General features: G+C 51.4%; 1 protein-coding gene across 7 annotated transcripts in view; it reads right to left on the bottom strand.

Annotated features, from left to right (window-relative positions):
• Window positions 1–13,672, bottom strand: part of LOC137341292 (protein HID1) — a 186,191-nt gene that overhangs the window by 40,744 nt on the left and 131,775 nt on the right. For all 7 annotated transcript variants that reach the window (XM_068004403.1, XM_068004404.1, XM_068004407.1 and 4 more), the window contains exons 11-14: window positions 11,856–12,007; window positions 10,030–10,108; window positions 7,260–7,424; window positions 5,675–5,902 (exon numbers count right to left, since the gene is read on the bottom strand). In XM_068004403.1, coding sequence (XP_067860504.1) covers window positions 5,675–5,902; window positions 7,260–7,424; window positions 10,030–10,108; window positions 11,856–12,007 — 624 coding nt within the window. The remainder of the gene's footprint in view (window positions 1–5,674; window positions 5,903–7,259; window positions 7,425–10,029; window positions 10,109–11,855; window positions 12,008–13,672) is intronic.

Raw genomic sequence — 13,672 nt, 5'->3', positions numbered from 1 at the left:
GGGGGGGGGGCACACTCCAATACTGATCAGTCCGTGGGGGGGGCACACTCCAATACTGACCAGTCTGGGGGGGTGCATTCTCCAATACGGACCAGTCTTTGGGGGGGGGCACACTCCAATACGGACCAGTCTGGGGGGGCACACTCCAATACTGATCAGTCTGGGGGGGGGCACACTCCAATACGGACCAGTCTGGTCAGGGGGGCACACTCCAATACGGACCAGTCTGGGGGGGGCACACTCCAATACGGACCAGTCTGGGGGGGCACATTCAAATATGGACCAGTCTGGGGTGGGGGGCACATTCCAATACGGACCAGTCTGGGGTGGGGCACACTCCAATACTGATCAGTCTGGGGGGGGGCAGACTCCAATACTGATCAGTCTGTGGGGGGGGCACACTCCAATACTGATCAGTCTGTGGGGGGGGCAGACTCCAATACTGATCAGTCTGGGGGGGGGGCACACTCCAATACTGATCAGTCTGTGGGGGGGGCACACTCCAATACTGACCAGTCAGGGGGGGGGGCATTCTCCAATACGGACCAGTCTTGGGGGGGGCACACTCCGATACGGACCAGTCTGGGGGGGCACACTCCAATATTGATCAGTCTGGGGGGGGCACACTCCAATACGGACCAGTCTGGACAGGGGGGCACACTCCAATACGGAACAGTCTGGGGGGGGGCACACTCCAATACGGATCAGTCTGGGGGGCACACTCCAATACGGACCAGTCTGGGGGGGCACACTCCAATACGGACCAGTCTGGGGGGGGCACACTCCAATATTGATCAGTCTGGGGGGGGGCACACTCCAATACGGACCAGTCTGGACAGGGGGGCACACTCCAATACGGACCAGTCTGGGGGGCACACTCCAATACGGACCAGTCTGGGGGGGCACACTCCAATACGGACCAGTCTGGGGGGGGGCAGACTCCAATACTGATCAGTCTGTGGGGGGGGGGGGGCAGACTCCAATACTGACCAGTCAGGGGGGGGGGAGGTGGTGTAGCGATGAGGCTGGTGTTATGGTGAGACTGTATCTTTATTTTAAATTCATTCATGGGATGTGGGCATCGCTGGCGAGGCCGGCATTTATTGCCCATCCCTAATTGCCCTTCAGAAGGTGGTGGTGAGCCGCCTTCTTGAACCGCTGCAGTCCGTGTGGTGAAGGTTCTCCCACAGTGCTGTTAGGAAGGGAGTTCCAGGATTGTGACCCAGTGATGATGAAGGCGCGTCCGGTGCCTCGTGGTCTGATGCCGGGTGGTCCAACTGGTTGTAATCTTATGATGACTTTTTGTCGCGGGATTGTACAACTGAGTGGCTTGCTGGGCCATTTCAGAGGGCAATTAAGAATCAACCACATTGCTGTGGGTCTGGAGTCACATATAGGCCAGACCGGGTAAGGACGGCAGGTTTCCTTCCCTAAAGGGCATTAGTGAACCAGATGGGTTTTTACGACAATCTGGTAGTTTCATGGCCACCATTACTGATACTAGTATTTTATTTCAGATTTATTCCAGATTTTATTTTAATTAATCAAATTTAAATTCCCCAACTGCCACTGTGGGATTTGAACTCACTCGGTATTAGTCCAGGCCTCTGGATTACTAGTCCATAACTAGTAACATAATCACTATGCTACCGTACCCATACAACACCTGGTGTTGCGATGAGGATGGTGTAATGGTGAGACTGTACCTGGTGTTGCGATGAGGATGGTGTAACGGTGAGACTGTACCTGGTGTTGCGATGAGGATGGTGTAATGGTGAGACTGTACCTGGTATTGCGATGAGGATGGTGTAATGGTGAGACTGTACCTGGTATTGCGATGAGGATGGTGTAATGGTGAGACTGTACCTGGTATTGCGATGAGGATGGTGTAATGGTGAGACTGTACCTGGTGTTGTGATGAGGATGGTGTAATGGTGAGACTGTACCTGGTGTTGCGATGAGGATGGTGTAATGGTGAGACTGTACCTGGTATTGCGATGAGGCTGGTGTAATGGTGAGACTGTACCTGGTATTGCGATGAGGATGGTGTAATGGTGAGACTGTACCTGGTGTTGCGATGAGGATGGTGTAATGGTGAGACTGTACCTGGTGTTGCGATGAGGATGGTGTAATGGTGAGACTGTACCTGGTATTGCGATGAGGCTGGTGTAATGGTGAGACTGTACCTGGTATTGCGATGAGGATGGTGTAATGGTGAGACTGTACCTGGTGTTGCGATGAGGATGGTGTAATGGTGAGACTGTACCTGGTGTTGCGATGAGGATGGTGTAATGGTGAGACTGTACCTGGTATTGCGATGAGGCTGGTGTAATGGTGAGACTGTACCTGGTATTGCGATGAGGCTGCTGTAACGGTGAGACTGTACCTGGTATTGCGATGAGGCTGGTGTAATGGTGAGACTGTACCTGGTATTGCGATGAGGCTGGTGTAATGGTGACGACTGTACCTGGTGTTGCGATGAGGATGGTGTAACGGTGAGACTGTACCTGGTGTTGCGATGAGGATGGTGTAACGGTGAGACTGTACCTGGTATTGCGATGAGGATGTGTAATGGTGAGACTGTACCTGGTGTTGTGATGAGGATGGTGTAATGGTGAGACTGTACCTGGTGTTGTGATGAGGATGGTGTAATGGTGAGACTGTACCTGGTATTGCGATGAGGATGGTGTAATGGTGAGACTGTACCTGGTGTTGTGATGAGGATGGTGTAATGGTGAGACTGTACCTGGTGTTGTGATGAGGATGGTGTAATGGTGAGACTGTACCTGGTATTGCGATGAGGCTGGTGTAATGGTGAGACTGTACCTGGTGTTGTGATGAGGCTGGTGTAATGGTGAGACTGTACCTGGTGTTGTGATGAGGATGGTGTAATGGTGAGACTGTACCTGGTGTTGTGATGAGGATGGTGTAATGGTGAGACTGTACCTGGTATTGCGATGAGGATGGTGTAATGGTGAGACTGTACCTGGTGTTGCGATGAGGGTGGTGTAATGGTGAGACTGTACCTGGTATTGCGATGAGGATGGTGTAACGGTGAGACTGTACCTGGTGTTGTGATGAGGCTGGTGTAATGGTGAGACTGTACCTGGTGTTGTGATGAGGATGGTGTAATGGTGAGACTGTACCTGGTGTTGTGATGAGGATGGTGTAATGGTGAGACTGTACCTGGTGTTGTGATGAGGATGGTGTAATGGTGAGACTGTACCTGGTGTTGTGATGAGGCTGGTGTAATGGTGAGACTGTACCTGGTGTTGCGATGAGGATGGTGTAATGGTGAGACTGTACCTGGTGTTGTGATGAGGATGGTGTAATGGTGAGACTGTACCTGGTGTTGTGATGAGGATGGTGTAATGGTGAGACTGTACCTGGTGTTGCGATGAGGATGGTGTAATGGTGAGACTGTACCTGGTGTTGCAATGAGGATGGTGTAATGGTGAGACTGTACCTGGTGTTGTGATGAGGATGGTGTAATGGTGAGACTGTACCTGGTGTTGTGATGAGGCTGGTGTAATGGTGAGACTGTACCTGGTGTTGCGATGAGGATGGTGTAATGGTGAGACTGTACCTGGTGTTGCGATGAGGGTGGTGTAATGGTGAGACTGTACCTGGTATTGCGATGAGGATGGTGTAACGGTGAGACTGTACCTGGTGTTGTGATGAGGCTGGTGTAATGGTGAGACTGTACCTGGTGTTGTGATGAGGATGGTGTAATGGTGAGACTGTACCTGGTGTTGTGATGAGGATGGTGTAATGGTGAGACTGTACCTGGTGTTGTGATGAGGATGGTGTAATGGTGAGACTGTACCTGGTGTTGTGATGAGGCTGGTGTAATGGTGAGACTGTACCTGGTGTTGCGATGAGGATGGTGTAATGGTGAGACTGTACCTGGTGTTGTGATGAGGATGGTGTAATGGTGAGACTGTACCTGGTGTTGTGATGAGGATGGTGTAATGGTGAGACTGTACCTGGTGTTGCGATGAGGATGGTGTAATGGTGAGACTGTACCTGGTGTTGCAATGAGGATGGTGTAATGGTGAGACTGTACCTGGTGTTGTGATGAGGATGGTGTAATGGTGAGACTGTACCTGGTGTTGTGATGAGGCTGGTGTAATGGTGAGACTGTACCTGGTGTTGCGATGAGGATGGTGTAATGGTGAGACTGTACCTGGTATTGCGATGAGGATGGTGTAATGGTGAGACTGTACCTGGTGTTGTGATGAGGATGGTGTAATGGTGAGACTGTACCTGGTGTTGTGATGAGGATGGTGTAATGGTGAGACTGTACCTGGTGTTGTGATGAGGATGGTGTAATGGTGAGACTGTAACCTGGTGTTGTGATGAGGATGGTGTAATGGTGAGACTGTACCTGGTGTTGCGATGAGGATGGTGTAATGGTGAGACTGTACCTGGTGTTGTGATGAGGATGGTGTAATGGTGAGACTGTACCCTGGTGTTGCGATGAGGATGGTGTAATGGTGAGACTGTACCTGGTGTTGCGATGAGGATGGTGTGATGGTGACGACTGTACCTGGTGTTGCGATGAGGCTGGTGTAATGGTGAGACTGTACCTGGTATTGCGATGAGGATGGTGTAATGGTGAGACTGTACCTGGTGTTGTGATGAGGATGGTGTAATGGTGAGACTGTACCTGGTGTTGTGATGAGGATGGTGTAATGGTGAGACTGTACCTGGTGTTGTGATGAGGATGGTGTAATGGTGAGACTGTAACCTGGTGTTGCGATGAGGATGGTGTAATGGTGAGACTGTACCTGGTGTTGCGATGAGGATGGTGTAATGGTGAGACTGTACCTGGTGTTGTGATGAGGCTGGTGTAATGGTGAGACTGTACCTGGTGTTGCGATGAGGATGGTGTAATGGTGAGACTGTACCTGGTGTTGTGATGAGGATGGTGTAATGGTGAGACTGTACCTGGTGTTGTGATGAGGATGGTGTAATGGTGAGACTGTACCTGGTGTTGCGATGAGGATGGTGTAATGGTGAGACTGTACCTGGTGTTGCAATGAGGATGGTGTAATGGTGAGACTGTACCTGGTGTTGTGATGAGGATGGTGTAATGGTGAGACTGTACCTGGTGTTGTGATGAGGCTGGTGTAATGGTGACGACTGTACCTGGTGTTGCGATGAGGCTGGTGTAATGGTGAGACTGTACCTGGTATTGCGATGAGGATGGTGTAATGGTGAGACTGTACCTGGTGTTGTGATGAGGATGGTGTAATGGTGAGACTGTACCTGGTGTTGTGATGAGGATGGTGTAATGGTGAGACTGTACCTGGTGTTGTGATGAGGATGGTGTAATGGTGAGACTGTAACCTGGTGTTGCGATGAGGATGGTGTAATGGTGAGACTGTACCTGGTGTTGCGATGAGGATGGTGTAATGGTGAGACTGTACCTGGTGTTGTGATGAGGATGGTGTAATGGTGAGACTGTACCCTGGTGTTGCGATGAGGATGGTGTAATGGTGAGACTGTACCTGGTGTTGCGATGAGGATGGTGTGATGGTGACGACTGTACCTGGTGTTGCGATGAGGCTGGTGTAATGGTGAGACTGTACCTGGTGTTGCGATGAGGATGGTGTAACGGTGAGACTGTACCTGGTGTTGCGATGAGGATGGTGTAACGGTGAGACTGTACCTGGTGTTGCGATGAGGCTGGTCTTCAATGTGCCAGGTTCTGCAGGGGCTGCAGGCCAGGACCCTTCCATGGACACTCCCTCCTGTGAGTTAGTCCGCGAGATGGGCTCGGCCGATTTCTTCTTCTTCTGCAGGGCTTTCTGGATGGCAGCAGGGTCCGTCGGGAGATTGGCCAGCTGGTGGAACACATTACGCTTCCGAATGATGGCGTACACCAGGTTGGAATTCCCTGGAACAAGAACAAGTGGGCTCAGCTCTACGTACAGATGTGCAAGACAGGGTGGAAAGATCCCTCCCTCCCAATTGACACAGGAATACTCCTCTCTGTTGGAATTACTTCAACATTTGTTCTACGTCATTGAACAGCTGTAACATTTCCCCAGTTGGAACGTGCACTAAAATATGTAATAACACATGGTTCCAGGACTCAGCCCTCACCTACCCTGCGCGACTTCAGCACTCGCTCCCAATAAACCTGTATTTCAGCAAGCACTCCCAGGGCAGGTACAGCATGGGTTAGATACAGAGTAAAGCTCCCTCTACACTGTCCCATCAAACACTCCCAGGGCAGGTACAGCATGGGTTAGATACAGAGTAAAGCTCCCTCTACACTGTCCCATCAAACACTCCCAGGGCAGGTACAGCACGGGTTAGATACAGAGTAAAGCTCCCTCTACACTGTCCCATCAAACAGTCCCAGGGCAGGTACAGCACGGGTTAGATACAGAGTAAAGCTCCCTCTACACTGTCCCAACAAACACTCCCAGGGCAGGTACAGCACGGGTTAGATACAGAGTAAAGCTCCCTCCACACTGTCCCAACAAACACTCCCAGGGCAGGTACAGCACGGGTTAGATACAGAGTAAAGCTCCCTCCACACTGTCCCAACAAACACTCCCAGGGCAAGTACAGCACGGGTTAGATACAGAGTAAAGCTCCCTCCACACTGTCCCATCAAACACTCCCAGGGCAGGTACAGCACGGGTTAGATACAGAGTAAAGCTCCCTCTACACGGTCCCATCAAACACTCCCAGGGCAGGTACAGTACGGGTTAGATACAGAGTAAAGCTCCCTCTACACTGTCCCATCAAACAGTCCCAGGGCAGGTACAGCACGGGTTAGATACAGAGTAAAGCTCCCTCTACACTGTCCCAACAAACACTCCCAGGGCAGGTACAGCACGGGTTAGATACACAGTAAAGCTCCCTCTACACTGTCCCATCAAACACTCCCAGGGCAGGTACAGCACGGGTTAGATACAGAGTAAAGCTCCCTCTACACTGTCCCATCAAACACTCCCAGGGCAGGTACAGCACGGGTTAGATACAGAGTAAAGCTCCCTCCACACTGTCCCAACAATGTGTGTCAGCTCCAACCGGAGAAGATCACCTCCTACTACAACAATATGACCTTATTTTCATTTCCAACAACAACCACTCTGCAGTGTCTCGGTGTGAGGCGGTTCCTGCTGTGGATCTGTGCTGTCCCAGACTCATTTTGTTTCTTTTTTACTCCCTTTTGATAACCAGAATAATTTACAATTCAATCTCCAGACAGTGAATCACGATGATCAGGAGATACTTACCATCGAACTGGTACTGGATGATGTTATTGAAAACCTCAAGAAGGAAGAAGACTAAATGGTGGTTCTGGGATGCTATGAAGAGGAACCATGTTGTAGAGAAGGCTTCCAGTAGGTGCAGCAGTTTGTTTGCTGCAACCATGGACAAACTCTTCAGGTAAGGAGAGACTAGATTGAAAAACAGAGAGCACTCAATGAATTCATCCAATTCAAGCAATCCCTTCCCATCCCAATCCAAACCATCCAGCCTTTTGTTTTATTCATTCTCGGGATGTGGGCGTTACTGGCAAGGCTGACATTTATTGCCCATCCCTGGCTGCCCTGAGAAGGTGGTGGTGGGCCGCCTTCTTGATACAACTGAGTGGCTCGCTGGACCACTTCAGAGGAGCAGTTAAGAGTCAACCACATTGCCGTGGGACTGGAGTCACATGCAGGCCAGACCGGGTAAGGACGGCAGGTTTCCTTCCCTAAAGGACATTAGTGAACCAACTAGATTTTTACGACAGTCCGACAGCTTTATGGTCACTTTTACTGATACCAGCATTTTATTTCCAGATTTTTAAAAAATGATTTCAAATTCTCAAACTGCTCTGGTGGGATCTTAACTCACGTTCTCTGGATTATTAGTTCATTAACATAGCCACTACTGTACCTAAATCAGTTTGAGCAATCTAATTTACTGCATTCTATCCAAACCAATTACACTCCACCCATCCAACCCAGTCAACATCAATTCAATTATTCAATTAACGTTAATGATTTTCAGATCTTCTCTATACAGAATACTTCCCTCTCATGTATAGATTCCAAACTGTTGTCTTCAAGCAGCAGAGTTCAAATTGCCACATTCTCACTGTGTTGAAATGAAGGCTGATTAAATCATCTCCTGCTCAAACTCATCCTTCCCTTAAACTCACCTCCCCTTCCCCCTACAGTTGTCAGCCTTTTAAAACTCCTTCTACACCCATGGGAATCGGCAGCCCGTTTTATATCTCCAAATGTGCCGAATTAGCTGATCTCAACCAGGGCAGCCTTTGGGGTTCCACAGATGGCTTCAGTGCCCCTAGTTAATGGCGGAAAGGAAACAAAAATCAGCTGGGTGCATGCCCCTGATCAGTATCCAGACCCCTGCCGGGAAATGCCTCTGTGGATGTTGATGAAGTTGATCAGCTTGGTTGTGATGCTTCCATGGTCAAACAGCCTGCCAACACTCTGTGTCTGGGCTCACACAAGAATAAAAAGCAGGTTGGGGAAGGGGCCAGGTAAAATCCAAGTCAATGCCCCCAGACCCTTCCCTGATCAGATCTCCTCCCCAGTTCCCAAACTCACTCAATTCACAGAGTATGGAGTAAAACAAGTGACAGCAAGGTTCAAGAATAAGGAGAGGGAAGGCCGGTCTTATTAAGGAGTTGCAGTGGTACAAGCTCGAGTTTCAAAAGCCTGAAGACTTTAGGCGGAAGGGGAGGTGAGTTTAAGGGAAGGATGAGCTCGAGTAGAAGACGATTTAATCAACCTTCATTTCAACACAGTGAGAATGCAGGCAGGTAATTTGTGTGACAATTTAAACTGTACTACTTGAAGGCAATGGTTTGGAGTTTATACATGAGAGAGAAGTATTTTGTATAGAGAAGATCTGAAAATCATTAATGTTAACTGAATAATTCAACTGAATTGATGTTGACTGGGTACAGTAGTGTCATGGATATATAGTGTGCAGAGACATTTCATGCTACTCTTCACTGTTTTCAGGTTGCAAGGACCTCGAGCTGGAGGTGGTCCCCACTCAGGCACCTCACGAGCCAGTTTCCTGCTGGATCTGACTCCCAGTGGTGCAGGATCTGGCTTCTATTCACTCAGCACCACCTACTGTACATTCTGTGAAGCTGCATGACATCTCGACCTTCCTGAGTTATCGACTGCATATAAGGGGGTAGGTTTTATGGATGACCGAGGCTGAGAGGCGGGATTGTATACTGGGAATTTGTGCCCTGTATAATTTTCCATCCATTCGCTTTAATGATGAGGACATGTTGGGGAGAAACACTGGACTCTGTGCCCCACTTTCCAATATGCCAACCTGGCACAGAACTACATACATTTGTAAAATTTGCCCCAATAATTATAGAGTAGATTAGGGATTATTCTTTTCTCTCTCCAGTAGGATGGACTAAGGCCCATATCAGTAACAAGAGAAGAAATAAAGAACCTGCATTTATATAGCGCCTTTCACAACCTCAGGATGTCCCAAAGCGCTTCACAGACGACTTGAAGTACTTTTGAAGTGTAGTCACTGTTGTAATATAGGAAACGCGGCAGCCAATTTGTGCACAGCAAGATCCACAAACAGCAATGAGCTAATGACCAGATAATCTGCTTTAGTAATGTTGGTTGAGGGATAAATATTGGCCGGGACACTGGGAGAACTCCCCTACTCTTCTTCAAATAGTGCTATGGGATCTTTTACATCCACCTAAGAGGGCAGACAGGGCCTCAGTTTAACGTTTCATCCGATAGACGGCACCCCCAACAGTGCAGCACTCCCTCAGTACTGCACTGGAGTGTCAGCCTGGATTTTGTGCTCAAGTCTCTGGAGTGGGGCTTGAACCCACAACCTTCTGACTCAGAAGCGAGAGTGCTAACAACTGATAGCAACAACTGGTAGGATAGCAACAATGAGAGAGAAAAAGGTTTATCAGGATCAAAGCAAACATCTGCATATAGGTTTCATACAGGGGTGGAGTCCCAAAACCACAAGCGTTTCCTCAAGACGTACCGTTAACAACGATAGTGAGCAGACAGTCAAACAGAGGCTGCAGGCGCTGGTGCCCACTTGTGATAATCTTGTGAAACACCTGTCGCAAAAGAAAGGTCAGTCAAAATACAGAGCAGACATCCCATACAAACACGCTCCCCATCCCTTCCCCCACTGCGACTCCCTCTTACACAGCTGTTCCCCTTAACTTACACTCCCCCTTCAAAGGCAAAATCCTCACTGAGAAATCCCTCCGCACCTCCAAACTCTCAACCTCCTCCGGTCCCACATCACATCCCCTCTACTCTTCGGCCCCTTCCCTCTGTTCCACCGTCAGTCACAGAATCGATAGCAGTCACGCACCTGCACTCTCTCCCTCAAACCCCACCCCCCGTGACTTCTCCATCTTTGCCCATGTCTTTGGTCACCTGCCCTCATCCTTTGCACTCCTGTTCGGTGTTCAATCCCCTCTTTACTGAATCGACATTCCGCTACGTTCAATGTATTGAAAAGAAAATAGAGGGACATGGGTGAGAGTGATACCTCTGAGCCACCGCTGACACAAGTTAGAAAAATCCCAGTCAATCCCGCCAAACCACATCAACCCAGCAACAGCCAAACCTGCTACTCAGGGAGGCACAGAAAGGCTCTTCTTGTTTTTGTCTTGGCTTTGCTGCAGGAGTCTGATGCTTGCTCTTTCTGATTAACCCGGTTTTAAACCTGTTATGTAATTGCTGCTGTCGAGGCGAATAACTCCATCACTATTCTTGTCTACTACTGCTTGCCCCCATTCTCTCCGAAATATTCCCTTTGCACCCAGGTATAGATCAGATCAGTGGGACAGCCCAGCCCAAACTCCTCTCGACAGAGGTCACCAGGCAACGCAGCAAACTCCACCAGCTGCTCTCAGCGGTGATGCTATTACAGCATCCCTGGGGTAAGGAAGAGCAAGAGGGGAAGCCAGACGGCATTTCTGCTCCTGGTACAGTGATGTCTGTTGAAGCCTGTCTGCGGGAGATCATTTAGGGCTCGGCTGTGACAGCCCCACCGTCAAATAATCAGGCGACACTCAACAATTTAGAAAGCCAACATCTCAGGAGGTCTGTAAAATTGAATAGCCCTCCTCCTCTGCTGAAAGTAGCCGACTCTTGCTGGGCAGTTCCACAGGCACTGGCTGCTCTCAGGTTCCTCACCCAAGTGGTCGTTCGTCATGTGAGAGCCTAGGCAGTGGGAACTGGCGGAGTATCCAGCCCAGGGTGATCCACGGCCCAGGCCGATGCCCCCAGCCAACATCCATACTTACAGGGAGCGTCGGCCAGAGGAACAAAGCCCATTGTAGCCCCGGCTGAGGTCAGCGCACAGACTAAGAATTGAACCTGGAACCTTCCTGGCTGTAAGGCGCAGCATTACACCAGGTAGCGACTTTACCCACAAGGGGAGGTTGCCATCTCAGGATGTGGGCGTCGCTGACAAGGCCGGCAGTTATTGCCCATCACTAGTTGCCCTGAGAAGGTAGTGGTGGGCCTTCTTTTTGAACTGCTGGTTGCAGTTTGATACAACTGAGTGACTTGCTAGGCCGCTTCTATGGGCAGTTAAGAGACAACCACATTGGTGTGGGACTGGAGTCACATATAGGCCAGACTGGGTAAGGACGGCAGGTTTCTTTCCCTAAAGGACATTAGTGAACCAGTTGGGTTTTTATGACAATCCGACAGCTTCATGGTCACTTTTACTGGTCGATTTTTATTCCCAGATTTTTTTAAAACTGAATTCAAATTTTCAAGCTCGTTCTCCGAATTACTAGTCCAGTAACAGAACCGCAACACGACCGTACCCTTGACACATACTATGATAAGAAGATCAGCATGTGTTCCAGTGAAGACCGGGATGTCCATGGGCACACGGACTGAGTACGGCTTGTTCAGGCGGACACCAAAATTGCGCTCTCCACTGAGCAACAGGAGGATGAAGACCCCAATGTGCATCAAACCCACTCGAGCTACAAGAGAAAAGGAAAAACAATTGTCAGATTCGCATCAGTCTGCCTATTCACCATCTTTCTGCCAATCCCCCCTCCACAAAAGCACCCACTCCTTGCTGGGGAAGAGATCCCACATCTGATCACCACAGGCATCGTAACCAAGCCTAATCCGGCCACACTCAAGCACACTTTCCAGCAGGCCTCACTGGACAGCAATCAGGAGCAGGAACCTTGGCCAAATGTCCCCTATCTGGGGCTCTGAGGCTGACGGCAATGCTCCCACTACTGCCCCAGTTGAGATCAAACCTGGAGCCTTCCTGTCTGTAGGACTCAGTTACTCACTGGGAAACCTCGCTGGGCCATCGAAGCAGAATGGAGAGCGGGACCTGGAGCAGCCAGTGGAGGAATGGGGAGCGGGACCTGCAGCAGTCAGTGGCGGTGTGGGGACAAGGGTCTGGAGCAGTCAGTGGCGGTGTGGGGGCAAGGGTCTGGAGCGGTCAGTGGCGGTGTGGAGTCAAGGGTCTGGAGCGGTCAGTGGCGGTGTGGGGGCAAGGGTCTGGAGCGGTCAGTAGCAGTGTGGGGGCAAGGGTCTGGAGCGGTCAGTGGTGGTGTGGGGACAAGGGTCTGGAGCGGTCAGTGGTGGTGTGGGGGCAAGGGTCTGGAGCGGTCAGTGGTGGTGTGGGGGCAAGGGTCTGGAGCGGTCAGTGGAGGTGTAGGGGCAAGGGTCTGGAGCGGTCAGTGGTGGTGTGGGGGCAAGGGTCTGGAGCGGTCAGTGGCGGTGTGGGGGCAAGGGTCTGGAGCGGTCAGCGGTGCTGTGGGGGCAAGGGTCTGGAGCGGTCAGTGGCGGTGTGGAGGCAAGGGTCTGGAGCGGTCAGTGGCGGTGTGGGGGCAAGGGTGTTGAGCGGTCAGTGGCGGTGTGGGGGCAAGGGTCTAGAGCGGTCAGTGGTGGTGTGGGGGCAAGGGTCTGGAGCGGTCAGTGGCGGTGTGGGGGCAAGGGACTGGAGCGGTCAGTGGCGGTGTGGGGAAAAGGGTCTGGAGCGGTCAGTGGCGGTGTGGGGGCAAGGGTCTGGAGCGGTCAGTAGCAGTGTGGGGGCAAGGGTCTGGAGCGGTCAGTGGTGGTGTGGGGACAAGGGTCTGGAGCGGTCAGTGGAGGTGTGGGGGCAAGGGTCTGGAGCGGTCAGTGGCGGTGTGGGGGCAAGGGTCTGGAGCGGTCAGCGGTGCTGTGGGGGCAAGGGTCTGGAGCGGTCAGTGGCGGTGTGGAGGCAAGGGTCTGGAGCGGTCAGTGGCGGTGTGGGGGCAAGGGTGTTGAGCAGTCAGTGGCGGTGTGGGGGCAAGGGTCTAGAGCGGTCAGTGGTGGTGTGGGGGCAAGGGTCTGGAGCAGTCAGTGGCGGTGTGGGGTCAAGGGTCTGGAGCGGTCAGTGGCGGCAAGGGTCTGGAGCGGTCAGTGGCGGTGTGGGGGCAAGGGACTGGAGCGGTCAGTGGCGGTGTGGGGAAAAGGGTCTGGAGCGGTCAGTGGCGGAGTGGGGGCAAGGGTCTGGAGCGGTCAGTGGCGGTGTGGGGGCAAGGGTCTGGAGCGGTCAGTGGTGGTGTGGGGGCAAGGGTCTGGAGCGGTCAGTGGCGGTGTGGGGGCAAGGGTCTGGAGCGGTCAGTGGTGGTGTGGGGGCAAGGGTCTGGAGCGGTCAG

The sequence above is a fragment of the Heptranchias perlo genome, chromosome 23 (assembly GCF_035084215.1).
Source record: "Heptranchias perlo isolate sHepPer1 chromosome 23, sHepPer1.hap1, whole genome shotgun sequence".
Taxonomy (NCBI): domain Eukaryota; kingdom Metazoa; phylum Chordata; class Chondrichthyes; order Hexanchiformes; family Hexanchidae; genus Heptranchias; species Heptranchias perlo.
Note: the sequence above shows the minus strand (reverse complement) of the source record. Positions and strands in the feature narration are given on the sequence as shown.